This window comes from Fragaria vesca, linkage group LG3 (genome assembly GCF_000184155.1).
Source record: "Fragaria vesca subsp. vesca linkage group LG3, FraVesHawaii_1.0, whole genome shotgun sequence".
Taxonomy (NCBI): Eukaryota; Viridiplantae; Streptophyta; class Magnoliopsida; order Rosales; family Rosaceae; genus Fragaria; species Fragaria vesca.
Genome location: NC_020493.1, coordinates 6,656,887 through 6,672,758, shown reverse-complemented (window position 1 = coordinate 6,672,758; position 15,872 = coordinate 6,656,887). Strand labels below are relative to the sequence as shown.

General features: G+C 35.8%; 2 protein-coding genes across 2 annotated transcripts; one reads left to right on the top strand and one right to left on the bottom strand.

Moving 5' to 3' along the window:
* Positions 1–3,303: 3,303 nt before the first annotated feature.
* On the top strand, positions 3,304–4,917 carry LOC101291606 (protein ODORANT1-like). The gene is made up of 3 exons (XM_004293805.1): positions 3,304–3,474; positions 3,558–3,687; positions 4,065–4,917. Exons 1-3 carry the CDS (start codon positions 3,345–3,347, stop codon positions 4,822–4,824), a joined length of 1,020 nt encoding a protein of 339 aa, XP_004293853.1. The 5' UTR covers positions 3,304–3,344; the 3' UTR covers positions 4,825–4,917.
* Positions 4,918–6,446: 1,529 nt separating this feature from the next.
* On the bottom strand, positions 6,447–9,909 carry LOC101311254 (NAC transcription factor 29-like). The gene is made up of 4 exons (XM_004293787.1): positions 9,753–9,909; positions 9,384–9,664; positions 8,233–8,595; positions 6,447–6,965 (listed from the first exon to the last, which is right to left on the bottom strand). The coding sequence occupies exons 1-4, from the start codon at positions 9,907–9,909 to the stop codon at positions 6,723–6,725; spliced, it is 1,044 nt and encodes a 347-aa protein (XP_004293835.1). The 3' UTR covers positions 6,447–6,722.
* Between the last annotated feature and the right edge of the window lie 5,963 nt (positions 9,910–15,872).

Genomic DNA, 15,872 nt, shown 5'->3' with positions numbered 1-15,872 from the left:
ATTTTTCAACATGTCACATTTGAAGTAAGCTTTTTAATTTGGCTCTCCAGCATATTAGAAACGGCGTTGCTCAAACCAAAGTCACAAACAATATTCTGATATGACTTTGTTCGTATTAGATCAGGTATATATATGTAAATCCAACACGAAAGAGCTAAATCATACATATAGTCATGACTCAGAACATGGATATATTCATCACCTTGAACGTCACTGCAGGTTGTTAATGAGCTTTGAATTTTGCATACAGGTTAAGTATGATAGATGCAGAAATTAACGTTTAGATAATTTACTCGCTTTGATCTTCAGGTGTGCCACCAAATTGATGGAAAGGAAGAATATCATGCCAGTTACATCATGACGTTTAGGTAAATTTTCCTCCAAGAACTTAAAGCTATGTGAATCACGAATCACCTATTTACCTACAAAGAAGAAACCACCTTGCGAACAAGCAAGTTCGGGTCGAAACATGCAAAAAAATTTGAGTTGAACAGTAGAAACCCAAACGTACGTCTCTCATCTAAAGTTCCAAACAAGAAGAGGAATTAGCTGGGATCCAATTCATATATCTGCTTAACAAATAATGATGTGATGTGAAATAGTTTATCCTTTATATGGTTTTCTATATTAGATAGAAAGCGAGGGTATGAACAATTAAGAAATTTAAGAATCGAAGCTTGAAGTTGAATAATCCTAGTATCATTAGCTGAGTGTCGTATGAGCCAAGCTAGCTAGCTAGCTAGGAGACAAGTGATTTCTCTATATAGAAGATTAAGGACAATGCAGGTGGAGCAAGAAAATGAGGTGTAAGTTCAGTCACCACCAGAACTTATTCACAACCCTAACTATATATTTGTCTTTGTTTCAATCCGTTTTAACTTATAAGAGAGAACTTGCCGTCAGACTAGCACACAGAAGATTTTCCATTTGGGACGACTATGTCTATATTGACGACGTTCGATCAAGACAATGGTAGTAGCAAAAACAATGAATATGTCACTGAACACCAGAAGAAACCTAAACTGATTGGATCAAATAGGAGCTTGCACGAAAGTGACAAGTATTCTAAAGATTAGGTTTCTGTATAGTATGAGTTGTATGACTGTGCTTATTTCAGTGGAGGTCCCTGCTGGGTTGTTAAAATGGTTGGGTGTTCTAGGGGTTGATCGATTCGAATCGAGATTTGTCTTTTCAAGTGGATGTTTGTGTTTCTCATATTTTAAACAAATTAAAATATCCAAATCATCCTCCTGCTTGTTATACTTATACATATATATGCTTTTCGTTGCTTGTTTAGGTGTATAGTAATGCATATATTTCTCTTTGAGCATCCAAAGAACAAGAAACATAGCTAATAAAGGAGTCCGTTGGTCTAGCTTTATATTCGATGCATATATGCATGCATCGTGTGACCATGCTAGAGTAGTTATTGTTTTCAAAAATGCGTGATTAGAAGTTAAATTTTGTTTTATTTTTATGGGTTTGTCTGCTATACTGAACGGTATAACATACCTTATGACTAAATGAGGTTGTCCAGCAGGGGGTGGTGGTGGGTTGAATTTTTGGTCATAAAATTTGCAAGGTATGTTATACATTGCAAACATTTAACGTGGTAAATGTTTTCATATATGTTGCCTACATTTACAGTGAGATGTGATAGAACATGTGAAAGCATGATTAAAAGTAACCCACTAATTACTATCATAAGCATCATACTTGATGGAAATGGTCTCATTTCTCCGAGCATATTCAAGACAATCATAAGTTTCAGACATGCATTCATCTTGTTTTCCTTTTGCTGTTATATGTTAATGTTTCTAATATTGCAGTAGTCAACTACTGAATGATGATGAATTCTGCGCGCTATTCCTGAAGGAAACTTGTTAACTTGGTCCAGATTAAAATTCTTCTAGAAGAAAGCTAGTAATTCATAGTTTCATACTGTACAGTATGCAGTAATAGTACTACTAATCAACACAAACATGGCCCTCGATCATCAGTTTGGCTAAATTGATGATCATTTGGATATTCAGAATTATGATTTACTAATTATGAACACCGGTCCAAATTGGACAAATTTGATCCATCCATTAATTTGTTCTAATTAAATACCTTGAAATTACCAATTTGTATAAATGATCTATTCACACAGTTTCAGAAACTAGACATTGACAATGTAAATATGTGACCGAAAAATTTGTAAAAATAAATGATTGGTTTTCCATATATATATAATATACATGAGCTCCATGCATGCTTGACTAGTTTTTCATACCAAAAGAGAAAATGATAAAAATGGAAAACTCAGAGACATTATAATTACATTTCCATTCCTCTCTTGCATATCTATATATATGATCGATTACGGATTCATAATGAATACGAAACGCTAGCTATTTTGAGAGTAAAAGGATTGCCTCCCGCAAGCTTTTGCAAAGCAAATGTCTATAATTGTACTATATATCTTTGTTTTTTAAAACATAAGTTGGCTTACCAAAGGAATTAGTAATCAAGCTAGGTTGCTTTTAGATAATAAAAAAAAGCAGAAATGATGAGCATCCTCGTTCCTGGATGCAATCAACTCATGTAATGAGTTCTGTAATGAAAGTGGCAATAAGCGATTGGTGGCTTAAGAGGAAGAGGCCAACAAAAAGCACTCGCGAGATTGATTGATTGATTGATATATATTGTGTCATACTGCCATTGTGGTACACCCCAAGTTTTAACATTCCAGCACATTTCCCAGATGGCAACGCCATCAATCTCAGATGTCGGATTCATGCGTCTTGTATCGTCCATTAAGAACATTCTCTCTATTTGGGTAATTCAGGAACATTTGCACTAAGACTTAATTTGTGGCTAATTGGCAGTACATTTTCTACAGTTTCAACTTGTTTGTAGCTCATCACTTTTATTAGTTTTTGTTAAGCTCACTTCACAAACCTACAAATGTACGTGTAATTGACCTCATCAACTTTGTTTATAGGAATCTGAGTGTCTCTCTTTATTTACAGTACTGCACTTCTGCTTACATTTTAGACAAAAATATGGGAGCTAGTTACTTGGCCTTTGTGACTAATTGTCATGCATATGTCAGACACAGTTTCAGTGTTCTCTAGCTCATTCACACTAATTAACTAATCAATAATTGACTATCCCTTCTTAATTCTTTTGGACTATCTATTTCAGATTGAAAACTCAATTGTTATATACTTAATTAAATTAATTAACGTGTAGTTTTTCTATATAAAAAGTAAGGAAGCTTTTCGTTGGAGTGATGGCCGCTTATATATGACCATGCGGAGCTAAAGAACTCCTGAGGATCAGGATCAGTGGTTGCTGAGATGGGCCATCGGTGCTGTGGCAAACATAAGGTGAAGAGAGGTCTTTGGTCGCCGGAAGAAGACGACAAGCTCATCAAACATGTCACCACCCACGGCCATGGAAGTTGGAGTTCTGTCCCTAAAAACGCAGGTATATTATGCCTCCTCTCTTTAAGGGTTTTTTCATGGGCACATGTTATTGAGTTCACTGTTGGATTTACTTACTGGCTGCAGGATTGGAGAGGTGTGGAAAGAGTTGCAGGTTGAGATGGATAAACTATTTGAGACCAGAACTCAAGAGAGGCTCCTTTACTTCTGAAGAAGAACAGATCATTATTGATGTCCACAGAATATTAGGCAACAGGTACGTATTCAGCTATAGGAACAGTTCGTTTTTTATATGGAGTTAGCAATTTTTTATTTTTTTATTTTTTTTATACGGTAGTTAGCAATTAACTATACCGTATAGTATATATGTACACATTCTCAACTCACATCACCTGACCAGAAAAGGTGATTTCTTTTAGTTAAAGGGTAAAAGGGTTTAGTAGCCAAGTAGATTGTATTAGTCATATAGAAATTAGCAGTGTTCCTCTCTTTTTCTACTTAATTACCTTGTTCATCTTCTTCTTCTTCTAGCTCCTCTGAGACTCTTCAACATCTGTTACATGACATCCATTATATATCTTGGATCCCCTAATTCTTAGTTAACACTCCTGCTGTTATATCGTGTACGAGCAGATGGGCTCAGATAGCAAAGCATCTACCGGGAAGGACAGACAATGAAGTGAAGAATTTCTGGAACTCTTGCATTAAGAAGAAGCTCATGTCACAAGGTTTGGACCCGCAGACCCATAACTTGATCTCTTCTCATAAAAGGTCAGTAGCTTCTAATAAGACTGCAGGCAGCAACGCCAAAACACAATCCCATATCGATCAAGAGAGACCAGTTTTCACAGTGAACAATATGTCACAGAAGACAGATTCTTCCACGGAAATGAACTACTCAATGTCAACACCTATTGTACCATTGTTGAATGCTCAACCTCCCACTGTTCAATCCATGATGGCTTCACCCACTAATAATAATCACTATCTTGTTCAAAACCCTAATTCCGGTTGGAATAATGTTTCCGATATCCCAACCTTTCCGGACAGCACACTCAACATGTCCTCTGCATCGTCTTCCTCGATGTTCGGTCACATGGATGATAGTAATTGCATCTGGGCAGCTGGTGCTGAGGCCTATGTACCAGCACCGGGAGCAATGGAGGTGCAGGGAGAACAGTCAAAGGGACAAGTAGTACAAGTGCATCAAGAAAAAGAAAAGCTCTTGGAGATGGAAATGGAGGCTATGCAGGACATGGAAATTGCTGCTTCCTTTGATCAGTGTTCAAGCTTTGACTATAGCCTTGTGGAGTATTACTCTACAATGATGTCTGGAGTCGCGCCTCATGATCATGTCAACTACTCTGCCGCTGATTTTACATGGAACTTTTAGACTCGCTATTATGTGCATGTATATAAATGTAACCAAGGCGCGGCTTTCCTATTTTAGGTTGCCGGTTTGATAATCATGACTTGATTTTTTTGGAAATGTTTTTATAAACTCTGCCCTCTAGAAAACGTACAACGAGAATCGGTGCATGGCCAGACTTGAGGTGAGCTTAATCATGACTTGATTTTTTTGAAAAATGTTTTTTTTTTTTTGACTGAACTCAAAGGTTAGAGCATCCTCGAGCAGATCGAGTTGTTAAATTACTGAAGAAGAAAGAAAATTAAAACATATTAAAAAAAAGAAAGAAAATTAAAAAAAAGGACGATTAAAAAACCAAAACAAAAAAGGGGATTCTAGTTAGCATTCCTTAAAACCATTGCTCAGATGGTGCCAATTCTAGTTCAAATCTAATACCTTTTCTGGGCAACCATATATAATTAAGAGCCCTAGAGGTGTAAACACATTCAGAGCCCGAAAACAACAAAAAGAAAAAAAAATCAGTTTGTATGTTTTCTACAAAGCGAGCCTGAAAACGAAAAAACAAGGTTTGATAAAGAAATGAAATTTTGATAATCAAAGTCAGAATTTGCAGGGAACTAATGAAGACGGTGTTGATCTGATTCAATATGTTGGAGTTCTCTCTTTCTTTCTTTTTTCTTTTTTGAGAAATTTTTTTTTTTTCGATAAATTTTTTGAGGGTCATAATAGTAATACAAATTTTACAAAAAATTATGGAGGTATGTTGAATAGAACCACCCAAACAAAAACCAAGCTAAAGAAAAAACAAAACTATTTCAGAGAAAACATTGATAACCCCAAACGATCACTCTGGAAATGCTTATGAATGAAAGATCGAAGAAGGTTAGGTCCCCATAGCCCCATTGTCTCTTTTATATGGGAATGATGTGGAACTCCTAAAAAACAACAACTTTCAAGTATTTAGAAGTTTAGTGTCGACTATGCCACAATTTGCTTCATGTAGTACTAAGATCATTTTACTCCAACCACAATTTGCTTCATGGAACTCCTAAAAAACAACAACACAAAATTATCTTGTTGAGAAATTCTATGCTTGATCGATAACATAACGCTGTTAACACCCTCTCTCAGACTCTCAGTCATATGCTTGATAACAAGCATAGTGGTTGGAGCAAAACAACAATCAAAATAGCAGATTACATGACCTACGTAGAGCAAATACAGAGATAAAATCCCAAAATCGAAACCCAATATATAGCCGAAGAGCATGTTTCTGCATAAATGCATGTGTAGAAGACAACGGCAACCGTAACATTGCAAACAATCTGGAAGAGAGCTTGTAGACATAAACCAGCTAGCAATGTAACAGCATATATAGCACATGCAAGACTAATATATAGTTGCATGTAGTAATTCATTTCAGAAAATGCTGGCAGCAAATGAAAGCCCAAGTGATCAAACTAACATAGCAGCAAACTGAAGGTTTTAAATTCTGAGTTTATAGGGCCAACTTATTCAAATCCGTTATGCGCGTGTGGGCAAGCTAATTCGGTTTTGCATAGTATCCGTTGTAATACTGTTTCAGTTAATAATGAACAGATCAACAATTTCTGTTCCCAAAATTGACTTGATCGAGAAGATTCCACACCAACAATATGAGAAAAGGGGGGAAAATCAAAAGGAAAATTACAAAAAGAACAAACAAAAAAAGTGTATGCTTTGACTCATCGTCATTCTATATTGTGAAGTCCATTACATATATATAGCCTTATCATGATGATATCATTGCTGGCATGCACATATAATCGATCCACACCACTTCTGGTTATTTAGCCGAAACCAATTTTAACTCCTACCTTTTTTGTGTCAATGAATTGTAGTATATTTGAAGATATATGGGTGTTAGCTACTGTAGCACTTAGCTAGTCTTGCATGGGGAGGGCAACATGGTTGTTTTCCTGGGAGGAACACAAAGAGAAGATCTCTTCCAATGTTCCATTCATGTAGTCCTTCAATTTGTCGCATGAGATGTAGTCGTCCATGATTTGGGGCTTCAGTGTGTTCATCTCTACAGCTAGGTTAATCATGGGGAAGTCTTCAAGTTCTAAAGGTGGGTAAGGAAACTGGTAATTCTGGAAGCTTGTGTCATTCGGCATATATGTATCCTGCAGTACAATTTGGCAATGCATACAGCAATGAACTTCCAGCAGGATAACATTATGTAAATAAACTCAAGGTGAAAAAATGTAAAGCAGAATCATAGATTAGTGAGAAAAGTACAATAACAGATAATGATGAACGAAACAAATTAACATGAAGAAGATTTTGTCAAGAGTTAAAAGTTGGCATACTGAACATAGACAATTATGTTCACAAATGTTACTCTAAGATTGTAAGAAATCTGCATATGGTGTTTCCAGAATCTGAATGGTATTTAGCTACTGCAACAAAACCGTTAATTATATGAAGAACTTTTCAGCCAGATGCAGCACTAGAAGTTCAGTGCTGGAAGAAACAAAACAATGAATCAGACATCTCTAATACTCATTTCTGGAAGTATAGGGACCAGAATTATTAATCTAAAAGAGAATGGAGGATGAATATTAGGTTTCAAATTATCAGGAACATGATTAAAAGTCATTGGGGGCTGAGAGGAACACCATGAGGAAAATGAGGAAGAAAGATGTCTAAGTCAGTCAAAAGATGTTATAGAAGATGGTGAAGAAAGCTTCAGTCGAGACTTCGAGTCAGGCAAATAAGAAATTTTTAGATGGAAGCTTAGCTTTAGCAAAAGATGGGTGATTTAGGGAGTCTTTTGTTACTTTAAGATCAAAAGAAAGATACACTACGAGGGCTCGTTTCGCGGGCCACTTCCAACAACTAGTCATAGTAAGGTTTGCGCGTGCTTGAATGTGGCCTTGGCCAATGGCCATGACGTTTTTATGCAAGACTAATTGTTAACTTGATTTCAAAATTATATATGCGAAGTGTGAATGTCAAGCATTATATCTAGTATATGACTATATATGAAAGTAGAAAATCATGTCACGAAGATTTCAAAAAGACTTGAAAAATAAAAGAAAAAAATCATTTTAATTTATGCCATGTAAATGCATGCAATTTTATCTCAAAATCGACGACACTATGAGGTTGTCAAACTAAATATTTCTAAAGTGAATTGTAATATCACATAGGGTTATATCTCATTTTTGTTTTGAATAGGGTTATATGACTTATATCTCATATTGACCTCTGTCATAAGAATATTAATTAGTTATGTACATATAATGCGATATATAATGACCAATTTGTGCATTACCATGTCACTCAGCATATGAGTGTCTAACATGAGACCATATATGCCTAAATTTACTATATATGAAGATCGAATTATGAAAACATATGTTAGCTATAGCTCTTGTATATACAAACCTGAAATAGATTATCTGAGGAGCCGTGGGCACCAAGAGAGTAGAGATTAGCTGAACTGTTAGCTTCATCAGAAGCAAATGGAGCTTGTAGGTCATCTGCTATGCCAGTTTCAGTTGGTGTTCCTTGAGTGAGATCAGAAGAAGATGTATCAGAGAGAAATTTGGGATAATCAGGATTAGAATAATTCTCATAATCTTGATCAGCTTCTATCCCTCTTGAAGCTTCTCCCTTGTTAATGCCAGTACTATTGTCTTTCCCTAAAATGTTTCTGTTCAAGAGAGTGTTCCCAATTGTCTTTTCTTCTTTGTTATTCTTGGGTATTTGGATTGTCTTTTTGAAAATGCGGCACAATGCATATGAATCCTGTGGTTCAATATAATCAAATAACGTTAATATGTCATTTATATTAATCAAAATTACATGTGCAATTCATGTAAGAAACACAAGGAAGACAAAGATTAGAAAGCAAGTCGAGAAAGAAGAGGGGAAAAAAACTATAGCATAGATATGTGTATGATTTTAAAGTGATCTTAAAAAATATGGTGCAAGTACAGCAGCTAAAGTATAGACCGAATAGTCTTTAATTTTCATGCTGATAATCTATTCCTTTAAAAGGACAAGAAAAAGAAAAAATCAAAGCAACAAAAAAAGAAAAAAAAGATAGACTAGATGATGATCAAATCTACTTTATTTGAGCCGAATCGAGACATAAAAGACGATGCATGAGATGAAACAGTTCGATCTTCCAGTACTACTGTTCCTTGCTAGCTTACAGCTTACACCTGTTCAGAACTAATTTTGATGATTTTCCAGAGCTTCCTAATTACATCCCATTGCAATACTACAACAAATATTGCGTAATTTACGGTTTTACATATCATCAGATGGGGGTTTTTAGGTCCCTTCACAATTGTTATCCAAGTAATTAAGAACCAAGAACTCTTGCATATTAGATTGCTAGCTGCCTGGAGGGAATTGAATAAATATCCCTGCAAACGCTAATTTCTTTTTGCTTGGGACTCAAAAAACCCTAAAGCTTAGCTACTAAAATGAAATTCAATCACGTACATGGGGATCCCTCTCCATGTAATCAGATCAAGAAAAATCACAGATGGGGTAGAACTAGAACGCGCTGCGTATTAGTTAGTTACCTTTAAAGATGATGATGGACTGCCACACACAGAGTCGGTGAGCCGGTACTCGTGCATAACCCAGTTGGTTCTGATGCCATGAGGAGCTCTCCCTTTATAATACACCAGTGTCTTCTTCATCCCAACCGCACGCCTGTTACTGTTCACCGCCCGGTCTTTTCCGGTGGCTTTCCAGTACCCGGCCCGAGTTGCCCGATTCGTTCTCGACCCATTTGGGTACTTCCTATCCCTCGGACTGTAGAAATACCACTCCATGTCCTTGCTCGGCAGAAATGACTTATCTGCAGTGAACAAAGTAAACATGTCAAACATGATGAACAGTTTAACTGTTTAATTACGTATATAGTAGAATAGAAATCACATATATACCAGGCAAATCCCACGGTTCACATTTGTAGAGGTCGACCTCTGGAATAATTTCAAGCTCGATGGTGCGGCCATTGATTTTCCGGTCAAGATAGTAAGCAACGAGCTCTTCATCGGTTGGGTGGAATCTGAATCCAGGAGGAAGAGTCATGGGTGCCATTGCAGTACTACTCGAGTGAGACGAAGAAACTCTACAGAGAAATTCAGAGAGAGCAAAGAAGACAGAGGGAGCAAAAGAATGGAAGGTGAGCTAAACTGGCTTGTACGATAATGGACTATATAAGGTCACTGTTGGTCCCAAAGATATATATATAAGATACTTGGCCTTTGATTTTCAGGGTATTACAGAGCGAAGAGTGGTATGTGTTGAGGTCGTAAAAGAGAGAGAGGGGAATATAATTAAGATGGTGATGGTTTGGATGTATGGCTTTTGAAGAGATTCTATGTGTAAGGGTTTGTGTGAAAACCCAGAAGGAGGGGATAAGAAGCTTCGCTGCTTTTGTCTGCTCACAAACTAACAAAAATCAAGGGGGCCTCATGAAAGGCTCTGTGGACCACCCAACCGTCCATACCCTACAACACGCAATACTATGCCCTAACTTACTTAGCTCCCTCTTAATTTAATTGCACTCCGAATCATACACAAAAAATAAAGAAATACGGTGCAGTACTTCTCTGAGCCATTTCGATGTTTTACCCTAATTCCCGTGTCGTTCTATGAATCTGCAGTGCTCTTACCCTAATTCTTCCTTTAAGAGATGAAAGTATCGCATAGTTTGCTTCTGTGAGCCATTTTGATATTTACCTATAAAGATATATAGTTTGGTTACTTTGGTAGTACCCTCCATTTTGATTTCTAGTTGTAATTTTCTCATAAATACATATTGTGTTTTTTCATTCTTATTTACTTTGCATAAACGTACCCATCAGTCATTTATTCTTGTATAGCTAGAAATCAACTTAGCGCAAGGGAAGAGATGAAAAGAACTCCGATCCTCACACGTTTTTTATATGAGAATGCACTGCGTTCTTCCTACTCTTCAATTCATAACCTGATCTTTCACTTCGTTGCATTTCTGCTATACATCTCTCTTTGTATTATCTCTATCTCCAACCCATGCCATGCACCCAACAGGATAAACGAGAAAGCTGTTTAAGATTTCATGAATCACATTAGGGGGACTGAGCTAGAACCCTAATTAATTATTTAGTTAAGCATCTCTGTTCGTTGTCTGTTAAAGTAACAACAGTATATATATAGCAGGGAACTGATATTAGCTAGTGAAGAGAACTACTATAATCAATTATTTAAGCTCGTCGATCGACCATGAATGTTATGAAATAGTAACTAGCTAGTCACACTTTGCAGACAATTAATTCTTAATCATGCATGCCTTGAAAGAGAAATATCTAGTAATCTTCCCAGAAAATAAAGCTATAAACTATGCATGTATTTCTACTTTATTATACCATACGATTGATCGATAATATATATATATATATATATATATATATATATAAGATCGATCTACTTTTTAGTATAAAAATCAATGGGAACACTATACATTCAAACTGTACGTTATGATTGTTGCTCCAATAATCATTCCAAAGTAATACTTCTCAAATCAAATGGACCCTAAGATCAATTAATTCTATTCATACGTACTTCATGCATAATTCTGAACACAAATCAAAAGAAGTAATGCATGTTAGCAATCACAGCATCAGATTATACTTTTGATCAAGTTTTATCCAAGATTGCAGATGGACATGAATAAACAAGTACTGATCATAGAATATTACATCCCCAGAAAACGTATATGGATGATTATTATTCAGTTGTTCTTTGATTTTTTTGCTTTACATGATTATATGGATGAATTCGATGGGGTATACCCAGGTATAAGCTGGGGCCATGAGATAAATTCTGATGATCATCATCTTCTCTTTAGTTTTTTTCTTATTTGTATCACAAAGGGAAAAGAACACTTTTATCATTCAACAGTTGATGAGTTGATTGGGGACCCATGATCACCATAAGAACAAATACAAATCTACCTGGCTCACCGTCACGGTCTTCTTTTTCTTTTTTTTGATGATTTTTCCTGCAATCCAGAATGCTTTTTCTTTAGCAATTTTTGTTCTCTATAGTGAACCTTTAGTTTCCTTTACTTAAAATATCATTTTCAGTTGGCTAAAGACATCTTAATCTCTTTAATGATTACGCTACAAAATCTTTGACTGGTTTCTCAGCTCTCTCTCTCTCTCTCTCTCTCTCTCTCTTTCATATGCAAACACAGTGTCACACTGACATACACATGATTGGTTAGAGGAGAGATAGGAGAAACGCAGTAGTCACCGAGAAAGTGATACTACATCGATCTGCCAGTTAGTTATTAAGGTTCAATCTTGAATCGGAAAGCATGATTTGTAAAAACTGTATAACAGTACATGGCTAGATTGATTTTCATGTCTCTGTCAAAGTTTATATGAGAGATAGCATGTATATTTCACACTGCCAGTCTGTGTGAGTAGGATAAATTTGCATTATGCATGAACTGCTGAGTGATTCGACATGTATAAGGATAAATATGCCGTGGGAATAAATTGATGGATTAATTTGCATCTCTGTACGTAAATGGAGAGGCACTGCTGAGTGATTCAACATTTTGGGGAGTGCTGATGCGCCTAGAAATAGTTATGTGCGTGTGTGTGTATATATATATATATATATTCAGTTAAGTGGTACAAAATCAGAACTTGCATTCGTTGAAGTACTCATAATTAAGACAGAAAAAAAGGTGCTTCTTTGCATTCTGCTCACTTAATTGTCTTCTTGGTGGCAGGAGATCGAGCTTCTATGTTTTAGAAATGATATATGAGAGGTGAAGCTAGCTATAGGCATGATGACAGAAAAACAGGCCTTTGTATGCTTTCTTTTGTTTCTTTAAATGGCTTTGTGGCTTTAACACCTCAAGCATGACATCAAATGAGTTGTACATGACCAATTACATTAAGAGGGATCGAAATTATACTCAGCTAGGGGTTCTGAGGTCTTTACCGAAAGATCTTTTCGTAGTCTTTACTAACCGTCCTGCACAATATTCATCCCTTAAACGAAAGGAGAACAACATTGGCCTGATATATCAACCTTGAAGGAGGAGCTTTTGATCATTTTATGTGTAAAGATATTCCATTATTTCTCCAATCCAGTGACAAATCCCATATGCCTTCTCAATAAACCATGTTTTGATTCAACCTCTTACCATAAGTAGGCACCCATATCATGATTCGATCTAGATCATTCATCAGTAAAATATCTCTCTGAACGTGCCCGAGAGAGAGAGAGAGTTTCGAAAGCCATGCAACCTTTCACACGATGATGATCATGTTAAGGGCAAGAGATAAAGCAAAGGTAGTAAAGGGCAAAGGAGATTGGGATGGTGGGGGATTGTGGGTTTGTCACTTGTGGAAGACTGTAGAAAGAATAGTTGGAGACTAGGGCTTTGAATAAATATAGGTATAAAGATTCCAGTAATGTCGGCTCTGTGTATCCATCTCTATCAATATATCTATCATTTTAGTTTGTGCAGAGAAAAGACAAATGTTTAAGCTGATTCTTTCTTTTTATCCCAGCAGCAATGAGATCGATGTAGCTTTCATGTGGGTTCTGGCCCTTTGGTTCTGGGAGCTAGCAGCTCCCATCCCTCTGAGGATACATCTGTCATTTGCTCATCACTAACTGCAACAGCTTTAGTTATGTATATCAGCTTGAAGAAAGTTGGGACCAACTCAAAATCTGGGAGCTTGGTGCCCTGCACTTTGCAGCCGCAACTAATAAGGAACTCGATTTGAGAGTCCAAGTCCAATAGTAACTATAAACTTTTGCAGCCAGTTCCTACTCTACAGTTATAACGTAAGCACAAAAGGAACCGCATTGTTGTGATAAACTGATAATAGACTAATAGTTGGGGATAATTTGATACAGAGCGATTTAAACCTAATCTTATCAATTCCGGCTGCCAAACGAATCTAATATACGTACATTCATAAAAGTGTAGCTGTGGAATGTGAGAGATGCGATGATCTGTGATCATGGTCTGTTAAAATTGTAAAATCAAAGGACGCATCTATCAGTCTGTTAATCAATTAGTATTGGACATGGATCATTCAACAAGAAGCTTAAACTCTGTTTCATATAAGTAATCCAAGATGTATATCACTTGAAGAACACGAGGGATTCATTTGTATGTGACTGAAGTCGGACCAATCGATCCATTGGCCATTATTAATAGGAAGCATCAGTACCATTGTATTTTCATAACGGCTAGCTAGTTTTCGGGGTGTTTTGCGTTTTAGGGCTAAAAAAGACAAAAACTGAGTTTTATTCTCAAAATGAAGGGATTCAAGTCCCCTGCTTTAGACAAGAATTCATTAAATGGCTGTGATTTTTTTATCAAAAACTATTTGATTTGGTGTGTGCATGCTGTAGCAAAGGCAAAGTCAATTTTTGATTCTACATATGACAACTTCCCAAAATCGAAAATTGACTAGTTTAAATCTAGAGAACATATATTTTCCTCTGCTATAGCACGCACGCACAACACCAATTTAAAACATGCAAACAATTTACGATCAAACAATTGCAGCGCGCCCTTTAAACTAAATTCTTGTCTAAATCAAGAGACTTGAAACCCTTCATTCTAAGAATAAAACTCAATTTTTGTTCTTTTAGCAACAAAACGCAAAACACAGGAAAACTGGCCGTTATGAAAATACAACGGTCACATCTTTATTCAGCAATCCTTTAGCCTAGACGGCTAGAGCTAAAATAGATGGATGGATTAGCGGACGAAAGCATGCTCAAAACCTGTTCAAGTACTATCTAGGTTTCCTAGAAAAATAGTTTTAATCAATTGAGAAATTTTAAATACACACCTTTAATCTCTTAATACACACCTTTATTATTTTATGTTTCTATTAAAATTTTGTAGGTAAGTTAAATAACCAAAACAGACATCTATTATTAAAAAAATAAATAAATAACTCTAGAAGTATTCTTTTCAACGTCTTCTACCCTAAAATCGTCGAAAACATGTCTTCTCCCCTAACCCCAACTCTTCTCCACAATTCATTTGGGTTGTCTTTTTTTTTTTTGTATCTGTATCAGCTTTAGTTTGATCTTGCATATCATATTGTCGAGTGCTGCATCTTTATCATGACATGTTTTATCGAATAATAGCTATCTATGTTCAATAGCTACTGTACTTCTACAGTTCTACTAGCGTGTGAATTTTAAAAACTTGTATTGGTGATTTGGAGTTGGGATATAACAATAATCATTTGATTATAAATTGAATGATGATAACCAAAAATTTCTAACAAAAATTAGACGAAATAATATGTAAAAATAGGTACCAAATGGTAAATATACATTAATTATATTAAATAATATAATATTTCATAAATTAAGGGCATTTTAGGCAGTTTGGGATGTGTATTAAGTATAATACTGAAATGAAAAACTTGATAGGTGGTGTATTAAGTAAGGGGTGTGTATTAAGATATTAAGGGTGTGTATTTAAAATTTCTCTAATCAATTTTGTTGTTGAGTAAATACTAAAAATACAACTTGAATTTACGAAAACCTTGAAGCTCTGATACCATTTATAAGATGATATGCAGAATCCTAACACAAATCATCAGAAACCCAACATGAAGACCTATTCATAGATATTAAAATCACACATACCTGATATCAAGAACATCATGAAATTATGTAGAAGTATATATAGTTATAGTTAGACCAGTAGTATCCCTTCATCGCTCCAATCTCCCTTCATGGCTATCTTGCTTCCAGACATGAGACATCTTCTTGAGACTTGAATGAACTGCACACAAACTTGGAGAATCAATAATACAAGGAGGAGTCTTCTGTGTGTCTATACCAAGCAATAGAATGAGTTTATAACTTGATGCAAAATACGACATAGAACACACATGCACTAATGCCTCCTATTTATAATATTGACCAATGGATCAATCGAATTCAATCCTACAAGTGAATCCTAATCCAATACTAATTGAAACTTCATAGGCATAATTCTATATCACAGTCCCTCA